This window comes from Macrobrachium rosenbergii, chromosome 42, assembly GCF_040412425.1.
Source record: "Macrobrachium rosenbergii isolate ZJJX-2024 chromosome 42, ASM4041242v1, whole genome shotgun sequence".
Classification (NCBI taxonomy): domain Eukaryota; kingdom Metazoa; phylum Arthropoda; class Malacostraca; order Decapoda; family Palaemonidae; genus Macrobrachium; species Macrobrachium rosenbergii.
The window spans coordinates 47,180,844-47,195,823 of NC_089782.1; the positions used below are offsets into that span (position 1 = coordinate 47,180,844).

At 43.3% G+C, this 14,980-nt stretch overlaps 1 protein-coding gene and 2 non-coding genes across 4 annotated transcripts in view; all 3 read left to right on the forward strand.

The window, feature by feature from the left end:
- LOC136828409 (uncharacterized) overlaps positions 1-14,980 on the forward strand; it is a 48,026-nt gene that overhangs the window by 3,250 nt on the left and 29,796 nt on the right. For both annotated transcript variants that reach the window (XM_067086439.1, XM_067086440.1), the window contains exons 2-3: positions 258-431; positions 1,078-1,172. In XM_067086439.1, coding sequence (XP_066942540.1) covers positions 275-431; positions 1,078-1,172 — 252 coding nt within the window. In that variant the 5' untranslated portion in view covers positions 258-274. The remainder of the gene's footprint in view (positions 1-257; positions 432-1,077; positions 1,173-14,980) is intronic.
- On the forward strand, positions 6,761-6,865 carry LOC136828456 (U6 spliceosomal RNA). The gene has a single exon (XR_010850048.1). It is a non-coding gene; the product is annotated as a U6 spliceosomal RNA (small nuclear RNA).
- On the forward strand, positions 8,367-8,485 carry LOC136828457 (5S ribosomal RNA). The gene has a single exon (XR_010850049.1). It is a non-coding gene; the product is annotated as a 5S ribosomal RNA (ribosomal RNA).

Here is a 14,980-nt window from a genome sequence, read left to right on the forward strand (position 1 = left end):
CAACCCTTGATGATACTGAATTCTGTTTTGGCAAAAAATTGAAGTATCACATATAAATGCGGTCCCCCAGTTTAATTGGAACAAGCACCTTACATAAGAAGTGTTTGTTTTTCCTGTTAAATGTTGAATTTGGAGGAGGAGTGATTAAAAATAACTTCAGTTGATTCTAAGACATTGGTTTATTTGTGAGTAATTGATGTTTTGTTAGTTTATGAATGCTTTGAGAATTCTCAGATGTGGTGATTATTTATTTTTAGGAAAATAGTTTGTAAACATGGCAACAGCTGCCAGCAATTCAGATGTTGAAAGGAATGGTGACCAAGATGGAGACGGAGGCTCCACTAATCCAACCCAGGATGATAAACTTGAAGGTAACCCATCTCAAGAACCTGACAAAAGACCACAGTCAACAATTCCAAGAAGACGAACTGGTAAGTTTGTGGTATGGTAACTATGTTTACTCTTTAGAACAATTATTTAACAGTTGATAGGCCATATCCTGATTTGAGGAAGGCTGTACCTGTAAAAATGGCTCTTCACTTAATGATGAATGAATGCAGGCGCATTGCTATCTGTGTTACTCTTGTGTTTTGGGCTGAATGATACCAGAATTCTTTTTATTCATTGTTATTTTTGTGTTTACCTTTGTTCCTAACATCTGAGTATTGTGTTTTGGGCTGAATGATACCAGAATTCTTTTTATTCATTGTTATTTTTGTGTTTACCTTTGTTCCTAACATCTGAGTAAGGTAAATGTTTGATTATTGTTTTTATATGCCATTCACTTTGTTGTTGTGTTTCCTTTTTTATATTTTCTTTCAAATACTGTACTGTATTTGTAAGATGTCCTTTAGCATCTAGAGGTAAATTGAAAATGATAATATTGTACATTGGCTCTGCAAAGCAACCTATGTTTTTAACTCTGATGAACAAAGTACATTATAATTCAGTGAGATGCTAATCCAAACAGAATGTATATAAACTTTCTGATAATAATTTTTGTAATGTTGATGCAGTACAGGCCTTCACAATTAGACATTTTTCCTTCCTGAGTTTAATAAGTGAAAATTATTTCAGAGAGAACTGTCAGGATCACGGAAACAACTACTGAGCAGTTACAGGGTTTGGATGAGTTGACATCATGCATTAATAGTGTGGATGATCATGTCCAGGCAAGTAATCTTGTTATAAATTGGTCTCATGCCCTTGGATCTCATTAAGGTTTTTTGCCCATGTAGAGTTTTTCTTATTGCTAAAAGCAAATATGATTTTAAACTGGAATTACAGTACATAAGATTATTCGGGATGAATCTTACCTGTTGTTAAAGATAGCTATATCTTTGTGCTGGTGGATGAGTTGGCTTTCAAATAAAAGGAGATCGTTTGGCTGACCAGGATGACAGTCTAGTTCACCTGTTCTCCACCAGGTGTGTGTTGAATGTTTTAGCTCTTGTCTGAATTCTTCTTGCTGTGGTTTGGCTGAAAGCTGTTTTCGTGGTATTGTATTTGCACCTTTGCTCTTTGGTATGTCTTCCACAGAAAGCAAACAAGAACATCAGGCTCTGCAGATGATTACTGTATTAGTAGGATGTTTAATTTTAAATTGGACAGACACACTGTGCCAGTTGCAAGGGTCTAGAGTGTGATCTTGAATATGGTGGAATTTGGGGATTGGTCGAAGGACATTATGCTGAAGTTTCGTAGTCATAGTAGAAATTGAAAGGAGATAGTTTGAGAAGCAAATAGTAAAGTCAGGATATAATGTGCTTTTTCTCCTTCTCGAGTACCTCACCTTTGTTTGTCTGCACTCAGTCTCTGGCTCTTTTCTTTGTTACACCTTTCGTAGACTGGAAAATACTTCTTAGCTTTTTCTTCTACTCCCCTTGCAAATTCAGAAAAAGTGTTTTGAAAAGTTACAGCAGGATCTGAACCTTATTTTAGAGTCAGTTAAAGGTTTAATGGATTACAGGGAACTGTTCCATATCCCTTCATAGTATGTGATATTTTTCATGTTCCCTTTTGAGAGGTACGGTGTTGGTCCCCTCGCCTTTGTAGTCCTAGCTCAGGACTACCCTGTTTCATATGAGGTGGGGGGATTCCTGTATTTGTGACATCTCTTTCCCCCCTTCCTGTCCTTTCCTGTTTTCTTTGAAGCCTGGTGGCACTTTGTCTTTTCTTGCTAATCCACTTCGTGCCACCTCAGGTGAGCTTTAGCATTCATTGTTTTTTCTCAGTTCCCGTTCAGTAGAGCAGGACATTAGTTTTGATGAGTCTGTTTTCCGCTGCTTGCTGGAAAGTGCGCTTCGCTTTATCCTTGTTTAATGGAGGAAAGAGGTTCAGTAGAGACTAGGTCTCTGTTGTCTTCAAACATATCTGCTCTCGTTACTGTAATTCTTTGAAGGACCATACATTTTTTCCTTCAATTAGGGCATGACTTGATAAGATTTCTTGGGCTATAGTATATGAAGCTCCCGTTAGAACGCCAGTACAGTATTCTAGCACCTTACAGTACAGTACTGGCTCTTGCACTGCCTTTGGCTGAAGATTCGGTTTTCTTTGTGTCTCTCATTCCTTTGTAGAGACGTGCTCTTGAGACTAATAAAGTTCTTTAGAAATGGCGAGATGGAGATTTGGCCTAGGCCTCTGTTTAAAATAGTTGATGTTTTATTTTTTACTGAACTTTTGCTTAGTATGCCTGCTTGGAGAGTTTGTGGTGCCGGCTGAAATTTAGCAGGGGATGAGTCACTAGAGCTTTTGACTTGCTTGTGTGGTCAAGGCCATTTCAGACACTGCAGGCAAATGTTCTCAAGCTTATACTAACTCAGTTTGGAAAACAAGAGAACTGTTATGCTCCTATCTTTCGTTACAGGTTTCTCCTGCACAGGAGATGGCAGCTGTTTTGGTTCCTTTGGGTTGCTTCCTCAAGCTAACTTTTTAAGACAAAGCTAAGAGTGCTTTTTATTACTCCTAGATAATCTCTCCAGTCAGAAGTGAAAAAGTCTATTTCTTCTCTGCCTTCAGGTCCTCCAGGTAAAAGTTGTACCTCTTTCTCACGGGATTCTTTTTCTTCTAATACCTGTCAAGAATCTGTTCAGCCCTCAGGTTCCATTAGAAGGTTGGCTACAGGCCTTCTGACATGTTTGGAAATGTTTAAGAACAGAACCTTTCTGGTTTCCCCTCCACTGGCATCATCTCCTATAGCCTTTCCTTCATATCTTCTCCAGCACAAGAATTATCTTCTTCTTTAGAAAGAGGTTGTATCTTGTAGAAGAATGCAGTGGAGCAGGTGTCAGTAAGTTCTCTGGGATTTTACTACCAACTTTTTTCTAGTGCCATAAGCAACAAAAGCTGGCTCCTAGTGTTGGATGTGTTGAGACTGAACAACTTCATTACTGTCCCTATTCTCCATGGAATTATCCAACACAGTTTTAGTGGCTTTCCAGAAGAATGACTGGATGATTTGGTGGACATGCAGGATGCATTTTTGTACATGCCAGTGAATCCTAAGTTGTGCAAGTTCCTTAGATTTGTATTGGCAGAGAAGGTATACCAGTTCAAGTTGCTTTGTTTTGGCCTGTGCACATTGCCTCAACTATTCACAAAGATTTTTTTAGCCCATGGGATGGTGTCATGTTTTAGGAGCAGGAATTCTTTTCTTCTGCGACAGCTGCTTCATTTTGACCAACTCTTTCATTGGGATTTTGAAGGCCTAGGATCTGTTGCTTCGTCTGGCTTAGTCACTGGGCATTATGATTTTCAGTAGTCTTCCCTGACTCCATCTCAGTCCATTCTTTATCTAGGGGTGAGTGTAGGCTCTCACAATTGGCAGGCTTTTCCAATAGAAGGTGAATAGATGGTTTTTGCTTCTTCTTGAAGAATTTTAGCCACTAAGGAAGCTTCCTATGAGGTGATGGCTTTCTAAGTTACAAGATATGTCCTCACCAGAGACTTTTTCAGAATAAATCAGGCAAAATTATAGTTTGGTTTTGGTATAACAGCATTCCAAACACAGCAAAATTTTCAATGATTAAGTAAATCCAGGAGCATCCTCATTGCCAGTTTCTGTAGGAGGAACTCTGGTGACTATGAATAAAGTTAACTAATTTATTCTGAAGCTTGCATCCAAGTTATGTTGCTTTTCACTCTTCCATCTCACACACAAGAAGAAAGAGTTATGATACAAGCATTGTGACATTGTGACGCCATAGAATGGTAAACACACACTGGTAAACCCCAGAGAGATGTTAGTGTGGTGGAAAGACCGTCAAAGATTCCTGGAAGCTTTACCCTTATGAGTAGTTGACCCAAATCTCACTTTGTTTTCAGATGCATCATGAGGTCTGGGTGATGTAGAGAGGTCAAGGAAGTAGCTGTCAGAAGGAAGAGAGTTGTGTTTAAACGACTTCAAACTCTTGACTATATGGGAGAGTTCTTCAGTGGAAACACCTGGTCAGAAACTAAGTTATAATGGTATTTTCAGACAATACATCCTCCGCAGCATGTACTATCAGGAACCAGGGCAGCTCGAGGTCATAAAAAATGTTCCTAATAGTGAAAGACTGCTTCTTTGAGTGAAGGTGAGGAACTTTGTATGGGTCTCCAGTTCATTCTAGGGAAGGACAATGTTTTGCTGGATTGATTGATCAAGACAAGTTCTGCCTTGGAAATGGTCACTACATATGCAAGTCCACCAGTCGCTGTGGAATTGGTGAAGTGCTCCAAATGTGGACTTATTAGCAATGCAGATGAACAGGAACAACCAGTCTACTGCGTCCCCTTCCAGGGCCTTTAGTCTTCAGCAGTGAATGCATTTATTCAAATTTGGTCCCATTTAGAAGTACATATATGCATTTTACCTCTGAGCAATTATAGGAAAGTACTGAAAGAGTTGAGTAAAAAAGAATTGCACAATGACTCTAGCACTTTAGGGGCCTCTGTGGGAATGATTTTCAGAATTTCTAGGCCTTTCGGTAGTTCTCTCTCTTATTCTGTGAAGGAAAGATTTATCCAAACTGCCAAATTCCATGCGATTCTAGTAAGACCTCTGCATTCCACTTTGTTCATGAGACTTACCTGCCAGATATATATATAGCTGTATTCTTGAAGGTCCGACAGAATTTCAAATTTCAGGGCACTGCGCAGTGGCCGGTCAGGTGGTTAGTACCCATTCCGCCGCTGGGAGGCGGATATCAGGAACCATTCCCATTTTCTATTCAGATTTTCTCTGTCACCGGACTGTCAACACCTGTTGTCAGTTCCTCCGCCATTTGGATTTCGAAATTTGTTGTCACTTAAGTATTTTGGTTGTTTTTTGGTATTCGACTGGATCTGTGACTTGGCATACGCTCTTTGTGGACCGTTTTTGATTTTGCTTTTGACTTTTCTTATAATTAAGATGTCTTACCTCTAGCTATCGAGTCTGTAGCTTGGGTGAATGTAAGGTGAGGCTATCGAAGACTTTGATAGTTCCTCACTCTTTATGTATGATATGTAAGGGTGTTCAATGCTCTATATAATCGGTAATGAATGTGTGGGATTGTCTGAGGGTGAGTGGAAGAAATATGAAGCCTATATGCTTAAATTGGAGCGTGATAGGCTGAGAATCTTCCTCTAGAGTGCATCCTTAGATGGACAGTCAGGTTTTTCTCCTACTAGTAACCCTGTAGTAAATTTAGTACTAACCTTGTAGTTTGTTGCTGCAGAAGGTAATTCCCTGGCTCTCGTGTGGAGTCAATGCGTGCTCTTGAAACTAAAGTGAATGCAATTCAAACGCATAGTGTTAGTGCTAGTGCCCTAGTGTTGTGGATGGGGCGTCAGATCGGCCCTATAATGCCTCTAGGCCTGGACCTCTGTCGAACTCCCAGGACCAGGAGGGGGCATGTCGAAAGCCGCATGAGGGTTACGGGGGCTTCCCACCGATCTGGCGTCCTTCGGCAGGTCCTGATGACGCTCACCCAGGCTGCCAGGGATCGTGCTCAGGCACGCATCCTGAAGGATTGCTTCTCGTCCTCCGACACGTCCTCCCGCCTCGGGGTTGGAGCTCTCGGTTGGACTCTCGCCCTCTTAAGAGAAGCTTAGAGGAGAGGGCGCTTCACGTCCTCTTCCTCTGAGACGTTTGTACTCTTCCCCGAAAAGTTGCGTGGATATTCCTCTGCAGAAGAGAATAAAGTGTTTTTCGAATGATCACGCTACTCGACCCCTGTCGCGCTAAGGCAAGGGCTAGAGCTTCTTCCCTGTGGAAGGAAGTATCGTCTCTCGCCCTTTCCTTCTCTCAGGTTCAGCCCTTCTCCCGAGAGAGTGGCTTCTCCAACGCGTAAGATTTTGTTGGGTTTGCAACAACTGCTGGATGCTCTCATGAACCTTTCAAGATTCGAATCTGCCTGTTAAGAGGTACAGACTTTCACCTTCGTCTCCCGCTTCGGGAACGATACAGAGCGTCTGTCGTCTAGAGACTTCCTATTCGTCTTCCCGAGTTGAGGTGTTGGCCTTTTCTCTTGTCTCGCGCCAGGAGCGCGTCTTGCTCTTCGTGCGCTTCTCACGCTTCACGCCTCCTCACCTTGACGCTCGGCACGTGCCTAGCCATGACGCCAGCGCGCCACGCTGTGACACTCTCTCTAGTACTTGCCACGGAGCCTCGCGCGTCACGCCATGACGCTCCGCGCGCCGCTGTATAACTTCAAGTCTTGTGTTGACACCGCTCCAGTTGTTTATCATGTCGCACAACTACCCGCTTCAACATCTGATGTCCTTAATTTAGCCAGTACTTGCTTCGGCAGTACATATACTAAATTGGAACGATACAGAGAAGATTAGCATGGCTCTTGCGCAAGGATGACACGCTAATCGTGAAGCGTTCCACATTTTTTATGTTTACTATACGTACTCTAGTTGACGACTTCTTCGTTCGCGGGAGTTCCCGCTTACGTATCGGCGAATCGGAACTACTTTCACCACTCACTCAAGACCCGCCAGCTGCGGAAGAACATCCTCTTTCGTCACAGCCTTTGTATGAAGAGAAACTTCTTTCGTCTTCTTCTTCCTCTGATTATCAGACTCTGGCTTTTTTCTTAAGGATCTGTTTCCTGAGACTTTTCAACCTTCGCTCCTCTCTCTCACCTTCGCAGTTGTCTTTGTCTTAAGGGGAGCGTTTGACGAAAAAATCGGAAATCAAATTTTCTGGGATATTTTATATATGGCATCATACATATCCTGACTATCTTCTCAGAAAGTTTTATTTAAAAGTTCGCCACAGTTAGGAGTTATAAACAAAACAGTAACCTATCATAGTCAAATTACATTTTTCATATAATGTAATGATATTGTCAGTATATCGGTGGTAATTTCCTTTTAGCTATGAAATAATATCTAATGCGATCTATGGCAACCCTGTGGACATAGTGCGCATCAGCGAAAAGACAGGAATGCCGCAGGGCAGTCAGTGGCAGTCAGACTGAGTCAGTCAGTAGCAGCTCAGAGCTTGACTAAGTAAGACGTCCCGCTGGCCAACCTCAGCCGTGTTTTGACACTCGCTTCATTTAGCTTCATTTAGCGAAGTTATATTACTTTGCAGGTCTATTTTTGGCTTTTCATTATGTCATAAAACATCAAACTGTGTAACGGCAAGCAAATAAATACACAGAGAAGCAAAAATATCGTTTTTCTCAAAACTAAAGTTATCGACATTCAAACTGCATCTCCTTCATAACGCTTGCACCGATCTCAATGATACAAAAAGTAAACGAAAGCTAAATGTTTGCCTAACAAAGGGGCTTCCATGGGAAGCAACACGAGACCAGCACCACGAGAGAGTTTTTTCCCGAAGGAATGTCACTTCCAAGAGAGGTAGCAAGTGACTCCCTTCATCTCAGACTCCTTTGCAACCAGGCTTCATTTTGCACAAGCCTGGAAAGAGTGAGGGGCAGACGTTTGGTCCCTCCTACTGTTAGAGAGAGGTTATTTGATTCCCTTCCTGTCTCCTCTTTTGTTTTTGTTTCCCAACTGCCTTCCTGTCAAACAGAAAATTGTTTGACCTGCTCGAACAGATGTTCGAGCGGGAGAGCAGTGGAACAGGTCTTGGACTCGGTGTTCCCGGGATTTTACTACAGATTGTTTCTAGTCCCAAAACTTTCAGTAGGCTGGAGACCCGTCTTGGGCGTCAACAGGTCGAACAACTTGGTCCGGAAGGAAAAGTTCAAGATGGAGACCTGCCAGTCAATACTAGGAGCCCTTCATCCCGGGGATTGGATGGTATCTTTGGATCTCAAGATACTTATCTTCACGCCCCAATTCATCCACGTTCGGTGAAGTATCTCAGGTTGTCTTGGGGACTAGGCGTACCAGTTCAGGGCTCTCTGCTTTGGACTCTGCACAACAGCCATACCACGTTGAAAACACCGCTTCTCGTCCGATCAGCGAAGTTAAGCAACGTTGGGTCTGGTCAGTACTTGGATGGTTGACCGCCTGGGAACACCAGATGCTGTTGGCGTCACATTTTGCTCCGAGGGTGTTTACGTCTCATGAAAAACGTTGCGATGCAGTTGCATCTGTCGCACGTCAGGATCTCACTCTACTTGGGCGACTGGTTGATTCGAGCGTCGTCGAAGCGAAGGTATCTGGAGGACCTTCAGTTGACTCTGCAACTTTCGTGAAGTCCCTGGGACTTCTGGTCTGTGGAGAAGTCGCAGCTGATCCCCTCACTGTCCATTGTGTCTGGGAATTCAGATGTATTCAGCGGCTTTTATAGACTTGCGTCTCCGTCGCAAGAACGGCAACTTCTATGTCACGGAAAAGTCTCGGCCTTCTTGGAAAAGGAAACATGCTAGGTGAAGGAAGGAATGAGTCTGCTGGGGACCATTTCCTCGCTGGAGAAGTTTGTTTTCTGGGAGTCTGCATCTCAGGCCTCTTCAGTTCTTTTTGTTGGAGAACTGGCAAAGCAAGGAAGACTTGAAAGAGGAATTGAGAATTCTTCTTTATATAAAGAGGATCTGTGGTGGTGGCTCGATCCAACGAAATTGCAGAAAGGGATCTCCCTCAAGCTTCTGAACCCCAACCTAGTGTTGTTTTTTCCGACGGTCGTCAACAGGTTGGGGGGCAACACTAGAGGGAGAGGAAGTGTTAGGAACCTGGAGAGGAACAGGTGTCCTGGCACATCGACTTCAAAGATTTGGCGGCTATCTTTTAGCTCGCCAATTCTTCGAGTCCAAGTTTGCAATCGTGTAGTTCTAGCAAACTCGGACAATACTACTTGTTCCCTGTTCAGCCTTGCAAGAGATTATTCTTTGAGCCTATGCTCGCAAACATTTCGATTCTCACAAGTTTTGTTGCAGGGTCGAAAATGTTCGAGCAGACCTGCTCTGTTGGCGCCATCAACTCCTGCCGAAGGAATGGACCCTTCATCAGGAGGTTTGCCAAGATTTTTGGAAATTTTGGGGTCGCCATCTTGTGGATATTTTCACGACCTCAAGAACAGCGAGGCTCCCTCTATAAAGCTCATCTGTACTCGACCCTGGGGCAGTTGCGATAGTTGCTCTTCCCACAAGGATTGGACGGGAATAGATGTTTCGCCTTTTTCCCGTTCTAAATTCTGGGAGAAGTCATCGCAAGTTCGCGGCCTCACAAAGGACGAGGATGACTCTCATCCCTTCGTTTTGGCCTTGAACCACTGGTTCTCGGAGTTTCTCTTCTGGTTGGTAGGCGTTCGAGGACCCTTCCTATGAGAGCAGACCTGCTCATACAAACCCACTTCACGAGATATCTTTGAATCTCCCCGCTCTGAACCTGACTGCTTTCAGACTATCGAAACTTGGTCAGAGCGAAGGGGTTTTTCTGGCCAGGTGGCACGGGCCATCGCTAGAGCCAGAAGTTCTTCATCTAAAGGATATATCTAGCAAGTGAGCAACCTTCAAAGGTTGGTGTAGAAAGAAGAAGGCTTTTCCTCTTCCTCTATCACTGTGAGCCAGGTTGCGGATTTTCTCCTTTACTTAAGAAAAAACTCGATATAGCAGTTCCGACTATCAAGTGTTATCGAGACATGCTTTCGATTGTATTCAGACACAGAGGATTATCTTTGTCTGACAATAAGGACCTCCACGATCTTACGAGCTCTTTCAAGACGTCCAAGGTTCCTCAGCTAATTCCCCTGCTTGGAACTTGGGCGTAATGCTCAAGTTTTTGATGTTTAGTCCTTTTGAGCCTCTCACTCTGCATCTCTTAAGGATGTTACTCGAAAACGGCATTCCTCGCGGCTCTGGCGAAGAGAGTGAGCGAAGTTCGAGGCCGTCATGTGGGCTTCAAGGAACACAATGCTGTCTATTCTTTAAGCCCTAAGTTCTTGGCTAAGAATGATAGGTCTTCTAACCCTTGGCCTAGACACTTTGAAATTAAAGGTTTAGCAGACCTTATTGGACAGGAACCTGAGGGAGTTCTATGTCCAGTTAGAGCTCTCAAGTACTACCTTAAAAGAACACAGGACACTCGTGGTCCCTTGGATGTTTTATGGTGTTCTGTGAGGCAACCAGTTAAACCTATGTCGAAGAATGCACTGGCATTCTTCATTAGGGACGTCATTATGGGGCACACTCTAGTTGTGACAACTCCAACTTCAAGTTGTTGAGAGTTAACGCTCACGAGGTGAGGGCAGTTGCTACCTCCATGGCGTTCAAGAAAAATATGGTACTCAGTGACATTCTTAGTGCCACATTTTGGCGAAGTCAATTCGGTGTTTGCCTCACACTCTTGGCAAGATGTTTAGGTAGCATACGAAAAATTGCTTTTCGCTGGGACCATACATTGCTGCTTCAGCAACCTTGGGGACAGGGGTAACTCTGATCCTATCCCCTTTAATTGTGTTTTTGTGGTTGCTGGGTCGACTACTGGAGGCAGTCTTCCCAATCCTTTGCAAACTAACGCTTTAGGTGTTGGTTAGGTGGTTAGTAATGCTCTTTTGTCCTCTTTGTATGGTCTATGATCTAGTCACATTGTGGTCACGCCCCCGTTGACAGATCATCTAGAAGTCGCCAGCTATATAGGTCACTACCTCGCTGGGGTCTCTAGTAAAGCAGAAGCAGACTAGAGTGGCAGTAACCACTCAGTCAGCTACGCTATCAGATAAGGAACCAAAATAATTTTACCAATACTTGGTTTTTCCCTAATTCTTGGCTGTCTCTACCCCCCTCCAAAGGTGGTATTCAGCTATATATATATCTGGCAGGTAAGTCTCATGAACAAAATGATATTTTAATGATAAAATAAAGTTTGTTCATACTACCTAACAGATATATATATTCATATTGCCCTCCCTCCTCCCCTCAGGAGACAGTGGCGTTAGAAAATCTGAATAGAAAATGGGAATGGTTCCTGATACCCGCCTCCCAGCGGCGGGAATGGGTACTAACCACCTGACCGGCCACTGCGTGTCCGCGAAAATTTGAAATTCTGTCGGACCTTCGGAGAATACAGCTATATATATATGCCAGGTAAGTATGAACAAACTTTATTTTATCATTAAAATATCATATTTAACTGCTTGCAGGCTCTCGATCGTCCCCTTCCAGCAGGGGGTTTGTGTAAGGTATCTCAGATTCTATCCATAATCAAGCAGAGAGACAACCTTGGTCTTGTATCTAGAAGAGTTTCAGCACTCATACCTATATAAACAACAGAAAGTTTTTTCGCTTTCTTAGATATAGTAAGAGTCTTGTGGTGTCTGCTGTTCGAGATTATAGATCCATGCTTTCCTCAGTATTGTGTTATGTGCAACTGGATCTGCCTGATGATCCCCACCTAAAGGAGGTGTTGAGATTGTTTTTGGATTGAAGCCCCAAGAACTCAGTATCAGTCTGTTTCTGGAATTTAGACCTAGGTCTAAAATTTTATCTGCAGATCGTTTTGAGCTTCTGGAATCAGTTCCATTGAAGTATGTTAAAGAGTAGGTTTATTGCAAATTTTTTCCTATAAGGAAAGCTGTTGTAAAGGGGATGCTGTTTTATCTTTTTAGCCTTACTCAGAGCTAAGAATGATGTTGAGGCTAAATTATTACCGAGAACTTTAAGAATTCTGAATTCGTCCTCTTTAATGGGGAATGAAAGGCAAGTTCGAGCTAGTAAGATTTATGAGACTGGTTAAAGCCTGGACGGGGTAAAGTTAACTTTTCGTTTTAGATTAGTTAAAGCCTGGTTGGGGGCAAAGTTAACCTTTTGTTTTGTGGTGTTAGAAAATCTAAAACAACCTTGTCAGAGAATGCTATGTTCTCCCCTCTTAAATATTTGATCAGGTTAGTGCATGAGAAACTAATTCCAGATCTTTAAACCTTTTTTGAAGGTAAAAATTCATAATGTAAGAGATGTTGCCAATTCATTTAGTTTTATGACAAATTTGTTGCTTGAGGATGTGATTAATGTGGCTTTTTGCCACTTGCTACATTAAGTATGCAGAAATCACGAATGAACCGAAGAAAAAGCAGTCCTATAGGCTTTATGTTTTAAATCCCGGACTTTGATTTATGGGGTGCATGAAGGTACATGTATTGTGTAGGAGCATCTCTTTATATAATTAAGGTTTTGTTCATGAGACTTACCTGTCAGATATATATATAGCTGTATTCTCCGAAGTCCGACAGAATTTAAAAATTTAGGCACACGCAGTGGCCGGGGCAGGTGGTTAGTACCCATTCCCGCCGCTGGGAGGCGGGTATCAGGAACCATTCCCATTTTCTATTCAGATTTTCTAACGCCACTGACTCCTGAGGGGAGGAGGGGAGGGCAATATGAATATATATATCTGCCAGGTAAGTATGAACAAACTTTATTTTATCATTAAAATATCATTTTGTTCATGAGACTTACCTGTCAGATATATATATAGCTGAATACCACCTTTGGAGGGGGTAGAGACAGCCAAGAATTAGGAAAAACCAATTATTGGTAAAATTATTTTGGTTCCTTATCTGATAGCGTAGCTGACTGAGTGGTTACTGTCACTCTAGTCTGCTTCTGCTTTACTAGAGACCCCAGCGAGGTAGTGACCTATATAGCTGGCGACTTCTAGATGATCTGTCAACGGGGGCGTGACCACAATGTGACTAGATCATAGACCATACAAAGAGGACAAAAGAGCATTGCTAACCACCTAACCAACACCTAAAGCGTTAGTTTGCAAAGGATTGGGAAGACTGCCTCCAGTAGTCGACCCAACAACCTTAAAAACACAATTAAAAAGGGGTTAGGATCAGAGTTACCCCCTGTCCCCAAGGTTGCTGAAGCAGCAATGTATGGTCCCAGCGAAAAGCAATTTTCGTATGCTACCTAAACATCTCGCCAAGAGTGTGAGGCAAACACTGAATTGACTTCGCCAAAATGTGGCACTGAGAATGTCACTGAGTACCATATTTTTCTGGAACGCCATGGAGGTAGCCACTGCCCTCACCTCGTGAGCGTTAACTCTCAACAACTTGAAGTTGGAGTCGTCACAACTAGAGTGTGCGTCCCAATGACGTCCCTAATGAAGAATGCCAGTGCATTCTTCGACATAGGTTTAACTGGTTGCCTCACAGAACACCCTAAATTATCCGAGGGACCACGAGTGTCCTGTGTTCTTTTAAGGTAGTACTTGAGAGCTCTAACTGGACATAGAACTACCTCAGGTTCCTGTCCAATAAGGTCTGCTAAACCTTTAATTTCAAAGTGTCTAGGCCAAGGGTTAGAAGGCCTTTCATTCTTAGCCAAGAACTTAGGGCTTAAAGAATAGACAGCATTGTGTTCCTGGAAGCCCACATGACGGCCTCGAACTTCGCTCACTCTCTTCGCCACCGCCAGAGCCGTGAGGAATGCCGTTTTCGAGTAACATCCTTAAGAGATGCAGAGTGGAGAGGCTCAAAAGGACTAAACATCAAAAACTTGAGCACTACGTCCAAGTTCCAAGCAGGGGAATTAGGTGAGGAACCTTGGACGTCTTGAAAGAGCTCGTAAGATCGTGGAGGTCCTTATTGTCAGACAAATCTAATCTTCTGTGTCTGAAAACAGTCGAAAGCATGCTCCGATAACACTTGATAGTCGGAACTGCTATATCGAGTTTTTCTTAAGTAAAGGAGAAAATCCGCAACCTGGCTCACAGTGATAGAGGAAGAGGAAAAGCCCTTCTTTCTACACCAACTCTTGAAGGTTGCTCACTTCGCTAGATATATCCTGTTAGATGAAGAACTTCTGGCTCTAGCGATGGCCCGTGCCACCTGGCCAGAAAACCCCTGGCTCTGACCAATTTTCAATAGTCTGAAAGCAGTCAGGTTCAGAGCGGGAGAATTTGAAGATATCTCGCGAAGAGGGTTTGTATGAGCAGGTCTGCTCTCATAGGAAGGGATCTCGAACGTCTACCAACCAGAAGAGAAACTCCGAGAACCAGTGGTTCAAGGCCAAAACGTGGGGATGAGAATCATCCTCGTCCCTGTGAGGCCGCGAACTTGCGTATGACTTCTCCCAGAATTTGAACGGGGAAAAGGCGTAAACATCTATTCCCGTCAATCCCAGAGAAGAGCATCTATCGCAACTGCCCCGGGTCGAGTACAGATGAGCTTTATAGAGGAGCCTCGCTGTTCTTGAGGTAGTGAAAAGATCCACAAGATGGCGACCCCAAAATTTCCAAAAATCTTGGCAAACCTCCTGATGAAGGGTCCATTCCTTCGGCAGGAGTTGATGGCGCTGACTGAGCAGGTCTGCTCGAACATTTTCGACCCCTGCAACAAAACTTGTGAGAATCAAAATGTTGCGAGCATAGGCTTAAAGAATAATCTCTCTTGCAAGGCTGAACAGGGAACAAGAGAGTGTTCCGCCCTGTCTCTTGAGGTAATCCAAAGCCGTAGTGTTGTCCGAGTTTACTTGAACTACACGATTGCAAACTTGGACCTCGAAGAATTGGAGAGCTAAAAGATAGCCGCCAAATCTTTGATGCTGAAGTGCCAGGACACCTGTTCCTCTCTCCAGGTTCCTAA